The sequence below is a fragment of the Sus scrofa genome, chromosome 2, assembly GCF_054392235.1.
Source record: "Sus scrofa isolate SSC_HxYL_T2T_F1_AM1 chromosome 2, Sscrofa_HxYL_maternal_Yorkshire_Landrace_v2.0, whole genome shotgun sequence".
NCBI lineage: Eukaryota > Metazoa > Chordata > Mammalia > Artiodactyla > Suidae > Sus > Sus scrofa.
In genome coordinates this window covers 8,915,918-8,933,658 of record NC_139384.1, presented here as the reverse complement: position 1 = coordinate 8,933,658, position 17,741 = coordinate 8,915,918, and the positions used below count along the sequence as shown (strand labels likewise).

The window sequence follows — 17,741 nt, the reverse complement described above, 5'->3', positions numbered from 1 at the left end:
TCAGACACCCCACCACCACCCCAGCTCAGGGTGCAGCCACCGCTCTTTCTTTTCTCCCATCACAAAAGGATCAGGATCATCGTTCATATTAAGCAGTTTATTTACAAAGTGAGCACAAGCTTTTCAGGAATTGGTGGACCCAGGCCGCTTCTTTTTTCTCTTTCTGGTTTGGAGAACCCCTTGGGTCTGTTCCAAATCCGGGAGCTTCCGCTTGGCAGCTGCCTCCAAAGAAGCCCAAAGTTCATCTGTCTCTGTATCTTCTGAGGGCACCTCATTGGGCTGTTGAGGCTCCTGGGGTTCATCCTGGTGAGTGGGAAGAAAAACTCAGGGCACGGTAGCAGACTCACAGCCAAAGGGAGTAAATTCCTCCAGGTACCACCCTGCTTATTTCCTGCTCCGGGAAACATTCTCATCTATGCTCCTATGTCACCCTCGGCAGTAATCCTGTCAGGACTATACTAACACCCCCCCGCCCCCGAAAAATTAAGTTAACGTGGCAGGTGGATGGACGGTCCCAAGTCTGAGTTCCAGCTGCTTGCCCTTTCTCTTCACAGGGAAAATCCTCACACCTGTGCCCTTGATGCCCACATTCCCAGACCCGACTGCTTACCTCCCAGTTATCCCTGCCTGATAGGAGGAGGCAGTTCAGTTGAGATTTGAGATAAACCTGCAAAAGATGAAGGGCCTTAAGGAGGCAAGTCCACTGAAACAGAAACATGAAGCGGGGCACAGGAGGCAGCAGGTGCTTACCTTATGCTCCAGGCCCCGTGGATTCCGGATCCTGTGTACCCTCAGGACTCTGTCCAAGCCACAGGAGGCTAAGAGGGGCTTTGAAGGGTGACACTGCAACCCTCGGACGCTGCCCGCCAGCCCCTTCAGACAGCCCAGTAAACGCCCTGGAGGAGGGGAGAGCCATCAGCACTAGGTGGCCAGCCAACAACCATTTATTGGTTACTGTTCAAATGACTTTATGTTTTTTTTTTTTTTTAGGGCTGCACCCATGGCATATGGAGGTTCCCAGGCTAGGGGTCTAATTGGAGCTGTAGCTGTAGCTGCCAGCTTACACCAGAGCCACAGCGACACCAGATCCGAGCCGCGTCTGCGACCTACACCACAGCTCACAGCAACGCCAGATCCTTAACCCACTGAGCGAGGCCAGGGATCGAACCCGCAACCTCATGGTTCCTGGTCAGATTCATTTCCATGACGGAAACGCCTGTTTCAATCTTTAATCTGAGACGACAGTCACCTCATCTCCATTTTACAGATGAGGGAACTAAGGCACACAAGGAATTGACAAAATAACTTGTCTAAGGTCATACAGCTTTTGGCAGAACCAGGATTTGAACCCAGGCAACCTGGCACCTGAAAGAGGGCTCAGTGCCTCCGCTGCACCACCTGAGAGGGAATCCCACCCTTCCTCCCCTCTCTCAGGCTGGCTAGTCCATCCACTCACCCTGCCGAAGGTCAATTTCTGCCAGCTGCCCATGAGTGTTCCCCACAATCACTGAACTGAGGAGGAGACGAGAGGCAATGGGGTCAGCAGGAGCTCCCTGGAGTCCATCCCAAGCCCCACTTTGCCCTCTAAACACTCACTTGCCCTCGGGAGTGAGGGTCATGGCTGTCAGTGGATACTCTCCATAGGTGGCCTCGAGGACTGGCCTGCGCTGGGGGGAGGCTGGATCGTAGACACGGACCTGGAGGAAGACTGAGGCATCACAGCAGTACCCTCACTGCCCATACCCGCTCCCGGTGGCTCCTCCACATCGTCCCAGCCTCCTTCACACACCGCTCTCCTGAAGTTGAAACGCACCCTTCTTCTCTGGGCGTTGGGGGGCAGAGGAGAGCTGCTGAGGAGCGTGGATGTACCGGGCTGAGGGGAGGGGTCCACCAGGGTCGGGGAGTGGCAGGTGTGAACATTCCATCCCCCCCATCTTCCCCTCTCGGGATGGAAAAGCAAGTCGGTCTAATTGTCAGAGGAGCTGAATTTCAAGGAGAGAAGTTAAGCCTGAACAAGAAAGGAGAGAGGAAGCCTTCAGATGTGTTTTGAGTGGAGGCGTAGCAACATGATCAGACTTCCACATGCAAGAGCAAAGCAAGTGACAAATACAGTGACCCTGCCTGGGTCTTAGGACTTCAAATGAGACCAAGTGATAGCTCCCCAGTTGGGCCTTTTATGTGAAGGTGAGGCACTGAGGCCAGAGACCAGAGGCTCAGGCTTGGGTGCCAAAGCAAGTCAGAGGCTGCGTCAGGCCCAGAACCCAGTTCTCTTGGCACCCAGCCCCGTGTCTTCTCATGACACCCGCACCATGTGATTCTACAACGAAGGGGCTACTCCCTTCTTCTCTCTTACAGATGGGAAGAAAAGGACGAATCACAGCTCAGGAAACTCCTTCCTAGAATGCACTGAGAGGTCACTGGCTCAGCTATTGGGCTGGAACAGGCGGGGGAAGTGGTCCCTCTTCTGGGAGCTCCGGGATGGAAGAGGGATGGTGAGAGGGCAGCTCTCCCAATGGCGGGGACCAAGCATATGTATTACACAGCAAAGCTGTTCCTCTAGGAGGCTGCTTAACCCAGAAAGCCATAGGGGGTGGGGTGGGGTGTCACCTGATGGTACCCTGTACAGGTGACCAGCTTCTGTGACTCAGGGAGGAACTGTATGTCCTGGTCCCAGATGGGAACTCTCAGGTCAAGCCAATCATTCCGCACCTGGTGGGGCAGGTAGATGAGGGTCAGGGTTGTGGGGGGCTCAGAGTGCCCCTTCCTCCCACCCTCCATCGTTATCCCCTAAAGCCAATCTGGTCTCTGACTCACAGTCTTTGGCCGAAGCCTCCCTGGATCTTAGACCCGGCCCCTTCCCACCCACCGTCACTCACGTTCTTGGCCTTGAACACAGGCTCCTCAGACCCCTGCAGGTCCCACACCTTCAAAGCATTCTCCTTCCCACCCGTGGCAACCACATGGGGGCGAGATGGGTCCTGGCGCATCCTACACACCCCAGGGCCCACTCTCAGTTCTAGGAGCTGAAAAGAATGCGAGATGAAAGTCAGTTCCTGAGTCCTTAATCCTCCTCCCCCAAAGCCTTCATGTGGCTCCTACCCTGGGCCCCACCTTCCCCAACCATCAGGATCTGAGCAGGGGAGCCTCACTGGGTCAGAGGATGCTTCCTTGTCATTGTCATGCCACACTCGAAGTATCCCAGATTCCACACACGTGATGAGGGTGCTGCAAGGAAGAGGGAGGATAGGCTTAGGTTAAAAAAAAGTGCCAGGGAGTTTCTGTTGTGGCTCAGTGGTAATGAACCCCACTGGTATCCGTGAGGATGTGGGTTCAATCCCTGGCCTTGCTCACTGGGTTAAGGATCTGGCATTGCCATGAGCTATGGTGTAGGTTGCAGATGTGACTCTGATCTGGTGTTGCTGTGTTGTAGGCTGGCAGCTGCAACTCCAACTGGACCCCTAGCCTGGGAACCTCCATATGCCGCAGGTGTGGCCTTAAAAAGACAAAAAAAAAAAGTTTCAACGTGTTCTCTGGCCCTAGTCAACCCAGACCCAAATTCATACGAACTAGACTTCCTCCTACCAACCCTGTTACTAAAGAAGCCTCTCGGTAACTCAGGTCTACAGCAGGGTTTTATGGCTGTTATTTAATTTCAATAGGGTGAAGAGCCTGAAGCTCTGAAAATTAAAAGATTTGCCACTCAGCTATTGATGTCAGAACCAGGGCTAAAAATCAAGCCTGTGATACTCCAAAGCAGAGAGCTTTTGCTATTCCATAGCTACATGTGGGGCACCTGGCCCTGCTGGTCTTTCTGAATCTTCAGCCGATCACCAGGGGTCAGGATCAGTGGCTCTGAAAGGACAGTAATGGGACTGCTTTGGGTTTAATGTCTGGCCAAAGTCAAATACCAGCTGTTCTCAAGTTCCCTGTCCTTGGTTAACTGGATGCTAAATTTCAATCTCTCCCCCAAGTATATTTCCCATGAAGCCCAAACAAGTCTCTCTCCAGCATCTGCACAAACCAAATCTATGCCCTTTCTCATATCTGCCCACCCTCCCCACCTTGGATCAGGCTCTGGGCTATGGTAACAATCTCCAAACTGCTGTCTCTCCAACCCATCCTCCATAATCCTGCAGGGCTCACAGCTCTGACCACCACACTTCCTACTCAAAAACCATAACTCCCCACCACATACAGAAGTGCAAATCTCTCAGCCTGGCACTTAAAACCCTTTTTTTTTACCTTTAATCCCAACCTACCTTGCCCATCTCATATTAAAATGCTTCTCGGCTTCAATCCCCAAACGCTATTTATTTCTCTTTCCCATGATGTATCCTGTAGCCTGACACCAGTCCTTACCTCTGCTCGGGCAGTAGCCTCTTTCTAGAGTGCCCTTACCCGCTTCTCCATCTGTCAAAGTTCTACCCATCATTCCAGACCCAGTTCAAAGATCTCACCCCACAGCGCCTTCTAGATCTCACTTGTCAGAATTAACATCACCAAAACTACACAGCCTGTTCATAGCCCGTCCATCTTCCGAAGAAAGCTAAGCCTGTAACTTATCACTTTCCTATCCTTTACTGTGGGAGCTTTACCGATTTGGTGGTTGGTAGCCCCCATCTAAAAACACACTCTAGGTGATATAAGACACAAATGAGAACATACTCTAAACTATTAAATGACTTGCTCAGGGTCACCTAAAAAGTCATGGACCCAAAAGAACAACCCTTGAGGATGCAGACTCTAGGAAGGCAGGTACTGTGTCCAGTTTACCTGCAGCCCTTGAATTTCGTCCAATGCCTGTAATCCAGTAGGTATTCAATAAATGCTTATTATAGAAATGAAGGAACGAAGGCAGGACAAATGTCCCTGTCACACAGATCAGGCTCCTGTCACCTAAGACTTGATCCCCATTGATCGACCGTCGTGCGGGAGCTTCAACTATCTGCCTATACCTGAGCATACGGCAAGGGTCTCGGTCTTACCCGTCAACCTGGGCGAGGCCTCGGAAGGTGCCCTCGCCTCCGGGGCAGTGCCTCTGGCCCTGGAACCTGCCCTCCTCGGTGCTGAAGAGCTTCACTGTCCTATCGGCACAGCCGACTAGGATCTGCAGGCAGAGAGAGCAGGGCAGGATGGCAAGAGGAGCGAGGCTGCCACGCCTCAGCATCCCCCCTGCTCCAGCACAGTTAGAGGTCGCTCACCTGGGTCTCGCCGCCCGCGCCCCAGCACAGGGCGCTCACCGCCTCCTCGCGCTGCGGCTGTCCCGCCGCCGTGTAGTTTACCGCTTGTTTGCGCTGAAGGTTCACCCCTGCGGTCCGGGGACGTCAGTTACGCCGGGGTCGCGAACGCATGACCCCCGCGGTTCCAGACGCCCAGGCCCATCACTCACCTTTCAGGATGCCGGTGTCGGTGCCGACCCACACATGATTCCACCGCGCCTCGGCAGCCGCCATAACGGAGATCCGGATCCGGCTCGCACTTCCGGCGCAGCATTTGCGTCACCAGCACGCGGCAGGTCGGATCCGGATAAAGGCCATTTCTGGGAGCGTAGAGAGCAGGAAATGTAAAAATTCCCCCACTGCGCCAGCTGGTTTTGCTTTTAAGAAATGAAATCTAGGAGTTCCCGTCGTGGCTCAGCGGTTAACGAATCCGACTAGGAACCCTGAGGTTGGCGGTTTGATCCCTGGCCTTGCTCAGTGGGGTAAAGATGTGGCGTTGCCGTGAGCTGTCGCAGAGGCGGCTCGGACCCCACCTTGCTGAGGCTGTGGCGTAGGCCAGCGCCTGTAGCTCCGATTGGACCCCTAGCCTGGGAACCTCCATATGCCGCGGGTGCAGCCCTAAAAAGCAAAACAAGAAAGAAAACATATATCAGGAATGATTCAAGTCGCTCATATGAGGCACATCAACCTTGAGTATAAAAAGGACGAATTCTGGGAAAATAAAACCGACTTTTTTTTTTTTTTTTTTCCCCAGATCCCATGTGGGATCTGAGGCAAGCCTGCGACGTACGCCACAGCGCAGGGCAACCCAGATCCTTAATCCACTGAGCGAGGCCAGGGATCGAACCTGCGTCCTCAGGGGTGCTAGTCAGATTCGTTTCTGCTGAACCAGGACGGAGAACTCCAAAAGTGACAATCTTTTTTTTTTTTTTTTTTGTCTTTTCTAGGGCCGCACACGCGGAATATGGAGGTTCCCAGGATAGGGGTCTAAAAGGAGCTGTAGCCGCCGGCCTACACCACAGCCACAGCAACTCGGGATCCGAGCCTCGTCTGCGACCTATACCATAGGTCACGGCAACGCCTGATCGTTAGCCACGACGGGAATTCCCAAAACTAACAATCTTTAAGCAGAACTCTGTTTTGGAAAGTGGAGGTAAGGGCTTAGTTTTTATTTCCTCACATTGAGGTTTGGGGATGGTAAAAAATTAGTACCAACTGAGAGTAAAAATCTGCAAATCTAACAGAAAAAAAAATCTTTCTCCCAAGGGATAAGCTGCAACTTTAAAATGTCATAACGTCCCCCTTTCTTGAATGACTGAGACATTTTCTCTGAAATCAGAGACTCTCAACTATTAGAGGAGTTCCCATCATGGCTCAGTGGTTAACGAATCCGACTAGGAACCATGAGGTTGCGGGTTCGATCCCTGGCCTTGCTCTGTGGGTTAACGATCTGGCATTGCCCTGAGCTGTGGTATAGGTCGCAGAGACGGCTGGGATCCGGCATTGCTTTGGCTGCGGTGTAGGCCGGCGGTTACAGCTCCGATTGGACCCCTAGCCTGGGAACCTCCATATGCCGTGGGTGCGGTCCTAGAAAGACAAAAAAAATAAAGTGCTGTTTAAAATTATATCGGGAGCTTCCTAGTGGCCTGGCGGTTAAGGCTTGTTACCGCTGTGGCGCGGATTCAGTACCTGCCTTGGGAAATTCTTCATGTGTGGTGCGGCCAAAAATTGAAAAAAAAATCTTATTTAAAAAACATAGTCGTTCCCGTCGTGGCTCACGAATACGACTACGAACCAGGAGACTGCTGGTTCGATCCCTGGCCTTGTTCAGTCGGTTAAGGATCTGGCGTTGCCGTGAACTGTGGTGTATGCAGGTCGCAGACGCGGCTGGGATCTGGCTTTGCTGTGGCTGTGGTGTAGGACGGCAGCTACAGTTCCAATTAGACCCCTAGACTGGGAACCTCCATATACGGCGGGTGCGGCCCTAAAATAAAGACAAAACACAAATATATGCATATCAGTAAATAATCATCTCACACTTGCCTCTCACTCAGCGGAGAAGCGACTTTGATTTCCAACCGCAGAACTTCAGATTTTTACACAGCCCTCTTTCGCACTTGAGCCCATTAAAATCCTGTCTAGACTAAACCGAAACTCCATTCTTCTCTGTCTTATATAGTTCTCCTTTATCTTGTGAGATGTCCAGTCATTCTTTTGGGAGATCTCCGTTGCTGCAAAGCCATGAAGGGACCTGGAGCTTTTTAGGCAGAAGGGACTATGAACTCCCCGGTAAAGCTATGGGCTATAAAGAAGAGCTCCAATGACAACTACCTCAGAAAAGACAAACAATAAAACGCCAACGCACGTAATCCTCCATACTCCCGGTAAACAGCAGCATAGTTGCGCCTATTTGCAGATTTAAAAACACAGGTAATCTCGTTAGTGTAATAAAACACGGTAGAACTCGCGCAGATTAGAATCGGTAAGTAAACTACGTTAGTAGTAACAACTAGTTCCACGCTGTCATCACTGTTTTAGAAAGAAATCTGGAGTTAAATAAAACAAGCTACTTCTTTTTTTTAACCGAATATTTTCCCCCAAAGGGGGGTGCACCGTTCCTGGAAGTACTGCAATACCAGGTCGATGCGTGGAGTGGACGGAGCAAGCTCCTATTCCATCTCCTGTTTCCAAAAATCCATTTAATATATTGTCCTCGGATAGAGGACGTATCAGATATTAAACTGATAAGAACAGATACTACACTTGATCTTAGCCAAAAGGCCGAGAAGCGATACCGACGAGTTCGGCACCCGGCCATCCTTAGTCTTACTGTACTTTTTACGATTGTGGTGACTTTTGTCACATAGTCATTAGACTTTCTTCAACATGTAATCTTCCTTTAAATCAATTTCTCATTGTTATTACTTCATAATAATAGATATATTTTCAGAACTAGGTCTTAAATCTTGTTCTTTACTACTCCCGTCTGCTCCCGCTCGGTGTGTTTTGCATAAGTCCGCCCCCTGCTCTTTCACTGTCTTAGCACTGGTCCACGTGATTTCAGTGGCTGCCTGGTGTTTTCCCAAGACCGCGGCCTTGGTCTCCCAGACCGAAAGCTTTTCGGCGCTTCCTGGGGCCGGCAGGGCGGTAGAGACGGTTAGTATGCTGAAGGGCGCGTAGGAAGGGCAAACAGGATGGCACCCCTTTCCCGGATGTTTATTTGGAGGGGCCGCGAGCCCAGGCTTTGGAGTCCAAAGAACTGAACTGGATTTCCGGACATGATGACACGAGGCATGTTGCTTAGGCTCGTTTCCTCCACTGTTAAATGGGGTGGTTGTGACACACTGTGCACTTGGCCCAGAGCTGACAGCGGAGGTCGTTGGCCTTTAGGACTGCATTCCCCTCGCATTCTGGGGCTCCAGGCTCCCTTCTGCCCATCCGGCCTCCCCCTTCTTGTCACAACCACGCCCACCCTATCTTGCCGTTTTGTACCTGCCACCATCCCGCTGTTGGCCCCCACAGCGTGGGAAGAGATGTCCCGAGAAAAACGTTTCAGCACCTTCTGATTCCTAAATCCAGGAACCAGCGGTGGGGCAGGAGGTGAGAACAGTGCGGGTCAAATTTAAAAGAAGCAGTTCTTTAGAGGCTCAAAGCCAAGCCCAGCTCTATGAAAGGAAGTAATGTCAAGCCCTCGCTCAGAAGGGACTTCAAGTCCCGTTTCCTTGGAAACTGTATTAATATAAACGCGGAACCCGAACGTTCTGAAAACTCCTTAGCTGAGCTCTACACCTGGGTTGAAAATAGAGGCCATGTCTCTGTGTCAAAGTGACCAGCATGGAGTGGCTCGGCGGAAACGAATCTGACTAGGAACCAGGAGGTTGCTGGTTCGATCCCTGGCCTTGCTCAGTGGGTTAAGGATCTGGCGTTGCCGTGAGCTGCGGTGTAGGTAGCAGATGTGGCTCGGATTTGACCCCTGGCCTGGGAACTTCCATATGCCCCCAGGTGTGGCCCTAAAAAGAAAAAAAAAAAAAAAGAGAAGGAAAAAAAAAGGGACAGGCATGGCCGAGAGCCTTCAGGCAAGAGCAGGATATTCTTTTCTCACTGATAATCTATGATTTTAAAGACTATGGTTTCTCAGCACTGTGTCCGTATTAACAAACAGAATCAGGGCCCCAGTAAACCCAGAGCCTCCAGGAAAAACCCAGAGCTTCCAGGAAGGGGCTGGATTGAGGGGGTGTGGTAGGCAGAATAAAGGCCCCACATACCCATGCCTTAATTCTTAGACCTCTTGGGGGTTCTCCTCATGGCTCAGCAGAAACGAATCCGACCAGTATCCATGAGGATGCAGGTTTGATTCCTGGCCTAAGGATCAGGTGCTGCCATAGGCTGTGGTATAGGTTGAAGACATGGCTCTGATCTGGTGTGGCTGTGGCCTCCAAATGTAGCTCCCATTTGACCCCTAGCCTGGGAACCTCCATCTGCCACAGGTGCAGCCCTAAAAAGCAAAAAAACCAAACCAAAACAAAAACTTAGACCTCTCATTATGTTACCTTACATAGCAAGCAAAAGGTAACTTGCAGGTATGATAATGATTTTTTTTTTTTTTTTTTTTTTGCTTTTTAGAGCCACACCCAAGGCATATGGAGGTTCCCAGGCTAGGGGTCTAATCGGAGCTGTAGCCACCAGCCTACCCCACAGCCACAGCAACATCAGAATCCAGCGGCATCTGCGACCTACACCACAGCTCACGGCAGCTCGGGATCCTTAACCCACTGAGCGAGGCCAGAGATTGAACGCATATCCTCGTGGATGCTAGTTGGGTTCATTAATCGCTGAGCCATGAGGCGAACTCCTGATAACGAGTTTTGAGAAGGTTCGATCATTGTGGTGGGCTCCACGTACATAATCACAAAGATCACAGAGGGAGGAAGGAGACTCAGTGTCAGAGTCATAATGTGATGCAGATGCGAAGGATTTGATGCCCTCGCTGGCTTTAATGATGGAAAGGGCTCATCAGCCAAGGAATGGGGGTGGTTTCTAGGAGCTGGAAAATGCAAGGGAACACATTCTCCTTGGAGCCTTCAGAAAGAAATTCAGCCCTATTAACACACTGATTTCAGCCATTGAGACCTATTGCATTTCATTTTGGACTTGGGACCTCCCAAACTGGAAGGTAACACATTTATTGTGTTTTAAGCCATCAAGTTTGTGGTAACTTATAGCAGCAATAAAAAAAAACTGAACACTGGGGCAAAAGCAAAATTCAGTTTCTTCCAATCCCAACCTTTTTTTTTTTTTTTTTTTTTTGTCTTTTTGCCTTTTCTAGGGCCACAGCCACGGCATATGGAGATTCCCAGACTGGGGGTCCAATTAGAGCTGTAGCCGCAGGCCTTCACCAGAGCTGCAGCAACGCGGGATCCGAGCCGTGTCTGTGACCTACACCACAGCTCACAGCAACGCCAGATCCTTGACCCACTGCGCAAGGCCAGGGATCAAACCTGCAACCTCAATCCCAACCTTTTTTAAAATTCAGCAAGGCCCAACCTGGGGCAGGCCACAGTCCCCTAGCCAACCAGGCTTCTGTCTATCCACGCAGGCTGCAGCCAAATATCCTGAACACGGAGCTCTTGGTGGCTTTTCCCACTAGGGGCTCAGCCATCAGGTCAGCCGAAGCCCTGTTCCTCCTCTGAAACAAAGGCGAGTAGGGAGAGCTCTGTCGCTCTCCTCTATTGTCACCCTGCCTCTTGCCGTGTAGTATGGGAGGCTGATGGTGAGCGCACCTCAGGAACTTGGAGATCTCGTTGTCCCCTAGGAGGCCATTCATCCATTTGTTTATGCTTGTGAAGCAGACAATAATGAGCAAAATTAGACATGCATCTTGCCTTCATGACTTTAAGGTCTATTGGGCAGGAGTTCCCGTTGTGGCTCAGTGATAATGAACCCAACTACTATCCATGAGAATGTGGGTTTGATCCCTGGCCCTGCTCAGTGGGTTAAGGATCTGATGTTGCCATGAGCTGTGCTGTGGGCTGGCTGCTGCAACTCTGATTCTAGCCTGGGAATTTTCATATGCTATGGGTGCAGCCTTTAAAAAAAAAAAAATCTACTGGGGAAAAATAAGAAGGTTCTAGTGATCCTCCAGGCAAGAGGGGAAGGTGGCTTGGGTGGGGGTGGCTGTGGTGGCAGAGATGGAGGGAAGTGGAAGAGGTCATGGAAAGTCACTGGCATTGATACCAGCAAAGCAAGGCCAAAGGAAGGATATTCTTTCGACGGGTGTACTTTTATTTTTTTGCTTTTTTAAGGATGCACCATGGAAGGTCCCAGGCTAGGGGTCAAATCAGAGCAGTAGCTGCTGGCCCACACCTCAGCCAGAGGAATGCTAGATCTGAGCCTCATCTGCACTCTACACCAGAGCCACAGCAACGCTTGATCCAAGCCGTGTCTGTGACCTACACCACAGCTCATGGCAATGCCGGATCCTTAACCCACTGAGGGAGGCCAGGGCGTGGATACTAGTTGGGTTTGTTAAACCCTGAGCCTCGCTGGGAGATCCCCATATCTTCCATCTCTTGGCTTAAGTCAACTGAGTCTTGATTTGAATTGGTATGGGCCACCTGGTGAAAACAGTGCTTGAGCAAAGGCTTCAGTCATTATCTACCAGACACTCAGATCCTTAACCCGTTGGGTCTCAGCAGGACTCGTATACTTTCATTCTTGTGGCTGTAAAATTTCTTTTGACAATTTTTTTCTGTATGGCTACCATTGAATGAGCAAGAAATAAATTTTCTTTCAGTGAAATTGCCTTTATTTTACGATAGTGGGGACCCAAAATGTATTTTCCCCCTTTTTAGAGCTGCACCCGAGGCATATGGAAATTCCCAGGCTAGAGGTCAAATTGAAGCTGCAGCTGCCAGCCTATGCCACAGCAACAGCAATGCAGGATCTGAGCTGTGTCTGCAACTTACCCCACAGCTCATGACAACGCCAGATCCTTAACCCACTGAGCAGGGCCAGGGATTGAACCCATATCCTCATGGATCCTTAGTGGGGTTGGTTAACCACTGAGGCACGAAGGGAACTCCCACAAAATGTATTCTAAACCTCACATGAGAGTTCCTGTTGTGGCTCAGCAGAAATGAATCTGACTAGCATCCATGAGGATGCAGGTTCGATCCCTGGCCCTGCTCAGTGGGTTAAGGATCTGGCATTGCCTTGAGCTGTGGTGTAGGTGGTAGATGCAGCTCAGATCTGACATCGCTGTGGCTGTGGAGTAGGTCCGTGGCTATAGCTCAGATTCGATCCTAGCCTGGGAACCTCCATTGGGTGCCACAGGTACAGCCCTAAAAAGACATACAAAACTTTGCCCCCCAAAGAGCTAATCTTTTTATCCTTAATTGCCAAGCCTCACTGGCTCCTAGTGCCTTTGTCCAAGTCTACTAGTTCTACGGTACAGGCCTCTAGCCTTGAGGTGGCCTACTCTGTGGTGTTTCTCCAGGGCTGCTCTATGGGGACCACATTCCATCTTCTTGCCCCTAACACCTTTGTCTCTCAATTTTTTTTTTTTTTTTTTTTTTTTTTTTTTTGGTCTTTTTAGGGCTGCTCTTGCGGCATATGGAAGTTCCCAGCCTAGGGGTCTAATTGGAAGCTGTAGCCACCGGCCTACATCACAGCCACAGCAATGCGGGATCCAAGCCACATCTGCAGCCTACACCACAGCTCACAGCAACGCCGGATTGAGCAAGGCCAGGGATGGAACCCAAAACCTCATGGTTCCTAATCAGATTCACTTCCACTGAGCCGTGACAGGAACTCCTCTCACTGAATTATTTTCTTGCTTTTCTTTTTTTTGTTTGTTTTTTGTCTTCTTAGGGCTGCACCTGTGGCATACAGCGCTTCCTAGGCTAGGGGTCGAATCAGAGCTGTAGCCACCAGCCTACATCACAGCCACAGCAAGCCTGGGTCCTTAACCCACCGAGTGAGGCCAGGGATCGAACTTGTGTTCTCATGGTTACTAGTCAGTTTCATTTCCACTGAGCCATGAGGGGAACTCCTTTCTTGCTTTTCTTAGGGCAACACCTGCAGCATATGGAAGCTTCCAGGCTAGGGACTGAATCAGAGCTGTAGCTGCAGGCCTACACCACAGCCATGGCCACACCAGCAACACCCATCCCAGCTTAAGGTAATGACTCACTCGTTGAGGCCAGGGATCAAATCCACAACCTTGTGGTTCCTAGTCCTGCAGCAGAATGGGAACTCCTTTTACTGTTAAAAGTACGGTTGACTTACAGTGTTTCAAATTCTGTTGTGTGGCAGAGACCCAACATACACATTTCCCTGTGCTGTACAGTAGGGCCCCACCACCCACCCATTCCAAACTTAAGTTTGCACCCAAACCCACTCAAATGCCTACCCATCCTACTCCCTCTTCCCCCCATGGGAACCCCAAGTCTGCTGGCTTTGGCTGTGATTGGTTTTCAGCTGTCTTTTTAGATAGGGTCATCTGTCCCATTATTTTAGATTCCACAAGCTTCAAGTGCTACATGTTATTTATCTTTTTCTTTCTGGCTTACTTCATTTAGTATCCTATGTTCCACCTATGCTGCTGCAAATGGCATTAGTTTTTACACAGTATCCCCCTCACGTGTATGTGCCGTATCTCCATCTCATCTGTAGATGAACATTTAGGTTCCCATGTCTGGCCATTGTGAATGGCGCTGCAATGAACACCCAGGTGCGTCTATCTACTTGAATTAGTTTTGTCCAGATAAATGCCCAGGAGTGGGATTCTCAGGTACCTCCTTACTGTTTTCCAAGGTGGTTGTGCCAATTTACATCCCCAACGGTGAGGGAGCATTCGCTTTTCTTCATCCTCTAGAGAACTCCTCTCGCTGAATTCTTTGTGACATAAAGAACCTTTACAAAATGGTCATCTTTGGGACTGATCCAAAGGACTTTTTGGCGTTCTCCTCCTCCCCGTAAAGGGTCACTCAAACCCAGCAAGGACAACTAGGCCAAGCATCGATAGGAAGGAAAACTCCTTAAAGGTCTAGGAGGCTCTTTGGATGCTTTCCTGGGTTAGACTAATATGCGGCAAACTGTTATGCTAAGTAGGGCAAAGCAAGTAACAATCTCCCTGGGATCATATTATCTCCTGCTCACCTAGGTCCAGTCCATCCAAACACAGAAGCAGTCAAGGTTTACAAAAAAATCCCTTTATTTATTTAGAAAGGCTAGAAAGATTATATGCTAATTTGAATAGGTAGGTTGTATAAGAAAATTCCACTTCTGATGTCCTCCAAGAGTTGGATTCCTGCAGAGAAAAAGAACAGTTTAGGGTTCTTACTAAAACGGACTTAGAACATTGTATTTATATAGTTAGTCTGATATTTAACACAAGTACGTGAATGGATACTTACTTACCCGTGTGTTAAGTACGTGTTCTTTCTTTAAACCTGGAAACAAACAAAAAAACTAATTTTCAGTGAATAATTTATCCCTTCCCCAAATTTAGAAATTCTTAAGATTCCCTCAGACAGTTCCTTCTGGAACAAGCCTTCCTCTTTTCCCCCAGCCAGCCCCAGTGGGTTCACCTTTACAGGCTCTGGGACTAGGACAGGAGGTAAGACGTGTGAATGTTTCTTCATAGGGAAATTTTAACTCCATCCTCAATGCATTTAAATTTACTAACCTTAGTTTCAGACTGGAGTTGAGCAGAGTATGGCTTACACCTTTCACCTGCAAAACAGAGATTGGGAACTAAGTCAACCATTCCCAGAGGAATGGGACACCCTAATAGGCTGTGTAGGTCTCAACAGACATTTTATAAAAAGACTAACTTCCCACTCTAAGGCAAACTCACAGCTCAGAAAATACCTTTCAGTCATAGTGATCAGACTGGGGCGGTATCAAACTCATCATGTGAGCAGAAATCTGTTTCAGGTGGTTCACAAATGGCCAAAGGCAGACTTTGGATTAAGTAATACCTGCACAACTATCCAAAGTGCCACACAAAAACTGGCAAACTTTACATAGCAGCCATAGATAAACAGATTTACCTCCAATCATCCTCAGGCTCCAGAAAAGATGGATCTAAAACAAAACAAGAATGAGTCAGTAATGCTTACTTCCTACATTAAAATTTGTTCCCACTTAAGTTCTTAAAAGAAAAAAAAATTCAGATTTCCGAGTCTCAACAGCAAATCATCAGCCGAACGAGATTCCATGTAAGTCATCATGTGTAGATGCCTAAAAAGGCATTTTCTCCCTCAGTACACTGTATGTGCCAACATATAAATCACTCACCTTTGAGTGAACAAGCCGCTAAATGGTACAGGTACCTAGGAAAGGACAAAACTGTAAGTGATATTAAGTTCCTTGCAGACAGTATCCCACTGCTCTGTTCTCCAGTTTCTCAGGTGTTCATATCTTTTCATTGTTAGTTCATAGTGAGCTAGTTTGATTCATCACAGAAACTGCTTACTTGGTGGCATATATTATGGTGACATTAATCAACTAACCTTTTAACTCTGGAACCTTTTAACTCTGGAACAAGATGCTCCTTTGAGGATGCAGGAACAAGGTGCCCCTGAATGAGAAGATCATGAAATCAGTAGAGTACCTTAAAAAACCAAAAGGATCCCAGCTAATATGTAAGCCAAGGGAAGCTAAACAAATGCTACCCACTGGAAGTTGCTGTACCTCAGACAGTTCCTTACGGAACATGTTTTCATCCTCTCTCCCTGTTAGCCCCAGTGGGTTCACCATTACTGGCTCTGGGGCTAGGACAGGGGTTAAGACAGGATGCTTGCTCTCCTCACTGGCACTGGAGACAAGTTATAACCAAGGTTACAAGTACTCACCACTCTCAACTCTTTCCATGAGTTTGACCATGAGCAGATCAGCAGGGATCTAGGAAACAAAAGACAAAATAAGAGCTCAGGAATCACCACTACAAGGAACAAAGAACCCAGAAAGTCATCAACTGAAGCTTTGACAACACTCCCTCCAGATGGTAGTTACCCACGCTCACACATACATTAATTTACCACAGTATTGGTAGGAGTAACTTACCTTAAGACAGATGAATGTATCACCATCAAGACAACCTGTAGAACAGCAGCAAATGGTTATTTTAAAATACTATCACAAGATAACACTTTTTCATTCATGTAAACTGCCATCAGAACTCTAACATGCTATTAAGTGTTGGACCTCACAGAGGATCAGCATTGTCAATTCAAATCATCTGACAGTGACATATGAGTGAAGGAAGAGAACACCCTCACAGAACCAACTGTGCTGCTTGCTGTCTCCCTCCCCAGGAAAATCATTGCAAAAGGAAGAAACTGAAGGAGCAAAAAGGTAACACTGCTTCACTGCCCATTTGCTCTGTGGGGAACAACAGAGGCCACCCCAATGCCCCAGTTGGAAAAATTACCTGTATTCATCCTGGGAGGCACTTGAATTCCTTAGGATTGGTGATGAGCTGAAGACAGAAAAGGGAGGCATTTAATGTACTTAAGAACAACCATTAAAAAGCCTCGAGTACTCCCCGCCCACTTCTCAGTAGTTAAGATGACATCACTTTTTTGAGTTCAGGCATATGCTTGTCATTTTACCGTTCATCATGGAGTGGCCAGTGCAACCTGAACGAGCAAGTCCCAACCAGGCGCTGTGCTCATACCCATAATGGCATAAAGCATCGTATGCCCACCTGGAACACCAACGCCGTGCTTGATCGATACAGAGATAGGTCTTGTCCCATCCTCCAGCCTGTACACTCCCTGGAACTCAACCACATCTGAAAAATACCGAAGAACATTCTTCACTATACCCCCAGCCTAACTCTCCCCCGCAGTGTCTTAGCAACTCGAAACAAAAAGACCCAAACATGAAACATGGGCTGCGGATGGTGCTACTCAGAAATTTTACTTTCTCCACTAATCCATCAGTAAGAGAGAGCTCAATTCTTGAAATCATCCCTGTAGCACACACCGATGTACCTCTGCACATGTCCAACAACACAGAAACAAAGGGCGCAAAGCCAGGCCACGAGCACTTACTCCAACGACAGGCCTTCCCGACCCTTCAGAGTTCGATGCGCGCCCAAACCCTGCAGACAAAAGAACCTTAGGTCAGACCTCGGATTATCTCGCCAAAGCTGCGTTTTCCGAAGCTAAGGCGGCGTCAGCTGTGCCAGGCCGGTCTCCTCAGAGTTCCTTATCCTCACGGAGCTCAGTACAGGTCTGTGAAAATGTTCTCATCACAGAAAGGCCAGTCGGCACGGCCCGCCATCGCCATTTTGTCCTTCACAAAGCCCTTGCCGCTCTAAGGCCTCAACACCTAGGCCATGTTTCCTCTCCCCTCCCCCACCAGCCTAATAGGTGCCACAGAGAAAGGACAAGGCGCGGGCACGCTCGCGTCACGACTTTCTTACCGCGAGAAAACGAAAACGCCGACCGAAAGCCCGGGAAAAATGAGACCGAAGAGGCACCGCGAGACACTTAAATACCAGCGCGCAGA

General features: G+C 49.1%; 1 protein-coding gene, 1 long non-coding RNA gene and 9 other non-coding genes across 19 annotated transcripts; all 11 read right to left on the bottom strand.

The window, feature by feature from the left end:
* Nucleotides 1-82: 82 nt before the first annotated feature.
* Nucleotides 83-8,012, bottom strand: WDR74 (WD repeat domain 74). Of its 5 annotated transcripts, none has more exons than XM_085009536.1 (13): nucleotides 7,551-8,012; nucleotides 7,263-7,450; nucleotides 5,390-5,539; nucleotides 5,202-5,308; nucleotides 4,986-5,107; nucleotides 3,150-3,225; nucleotides 2,877-3,023; nucleotides 2,608-2,709; nucleotides 1,597-1,697; nucleotides 1,457-1,512; nucleotides 751-896; nucleotides 611-667; nucleotides 83-303 (listed from the first exon to the last, which is right to left on the bottom strand). In XM_085009536.1, the coding sequence occupies exons 3-13, from the start codon at nucleotides 5,451-5,453 to the stop codon at nucleotides 124-126; spliced, it is 1,158 nt and encodes a 385-aa protein (XP_084865662.1). In that variant the 5' UTR covers nucleotides 5,454-5,539; nucleotides 7,263-7,450; nucleotides 7,551-8,012; the 3' UTR covers nucleotides 83-123.
* LOC146405075 (U2 spliceosomal RNA) lies at nucleotides 7,822-8,012 on the bottom strand. Its single transcript, XR_014839218.1, has one exon. It is a non-coding gene; the product is annotated as a U2 spliceosomal RNA (small nuclear RNA).
* A 6,403-nt stretch (nucleotides 8,013-14,415) lies between these two features.
* LOC100627892 (uncharacterized) lies at nucleotides 14,416-17,699 on the bottom strand. 5 transcript variants are annotated; one of them, XR_014836896.1, is made up of 12 exons: nucleotides 17,656-17,699; nucleotides 17,222-17,331; nucleotides 16,933-17,019; nucleotides 16,657-16,704; nucleotides 16,290-16,324; nucleotides 16,079-16,127; nucleotides 15,737-15,804; nucleotides 15,522-15,556; nucleotides 15,275-15,308; nucleotides 14,908-14,954; nucleotides 14,640-14,671; nucleotides 14,416-14,529 (listed from the first exon to the last, which is right to left on the bottom strand). It is a non-coding gene; the product is annotated as an uncharacterized LOC100627892 (long non-coding RNA). The 5 variants fall into 5 exon arrangements; XR_001306759.3 differs by having other exon boundaries at nucleotides 14,636-14,663; nucleotides 14,904-14,954; nucleotides 17,282-17,331; XR_001306755.3 differs by having other exon boundaries at nucleotides 14,636-14,671; nucleotides 17,282-17,331.
* On the bottom strand, nucleotides 14,743-14,868 carry LOC146405074 (small nucleolar RNA SNORD22). Its single transcript, XR_014839227.1, has one exon. It is a non-coding gene; the product is annotated as a small nucleolar RNA SNORD22 (small nucleolar RNA).
* On the bottom strand, nucleotides 15,076-15,142 carry LOC146405073 (small nucleolar RNA SNORD31). The gene has a single exon (XR_014839221.1). It is a non-coding gene; the product is annotated as a small nucleolar RNA SNORD31 (small nucleolar RNA).
* On the bottom strand, nucleotides 15,389-15,458 carry LOC146405072 (small nucleolar RNA SNORD30). The gene has a single exon (XR_014839229.1). It is a non-coding gene; the product is annotated as a small nucleolar RNA SNORD30 (small nucleolar RNA).
* LOC146405071 (small nucleolar RNA SNORD29) lies at nucleotides 15,626-15,691 on the bottom strand. Its single transcript, XR_014839231.1, has one exon. It is a non-coding gene; the product is annotated as a small nucleolar RNA SNORD29 (small nucleolar RNA).
* Nucleotides 15,914-16,041, bottom strand: LOC146405070 (small nucleolar RNA SNORD22). Its single transcript, XR_014839228.1, has one exon. It is a non-coding gene; the product is annotated as a small nucleolar RNA SNORD22 (small nucleolar RNA).
* On the bottom strand, nucleotides 16,394-16,469 carry LOC146405069 (small nucleolar RNA SNORD28). The gene has a single exon (XR_014839232.1). It is a non-coding gene; the product is annotated as a small nucleolar RNA SNORD28 (small nucleolar RNA).
* Nucleotides 16,777-16,852, bottom strand: LOC146405068 (small nucleolar RNA SNORD27). Its single transcript, XR_014839225.1, has one exon. It is a non-coding gene; the product is annotated as a small nucleolar RNA SNORD27 (small nucleolar RNA).
* Nucleotides 17,133-17,206, bottom strand: LOC146405067 (small nucleolar RNA SNORD26). The gene has a single exon (XR_014839230.1). It is a non-coding gene; the product is annotated as a small nucleolar RNA SNORD26 (small nucleolar RNA).
* Nucleotides 17,700-17,741: the final 42 nt, after the last annotated feature.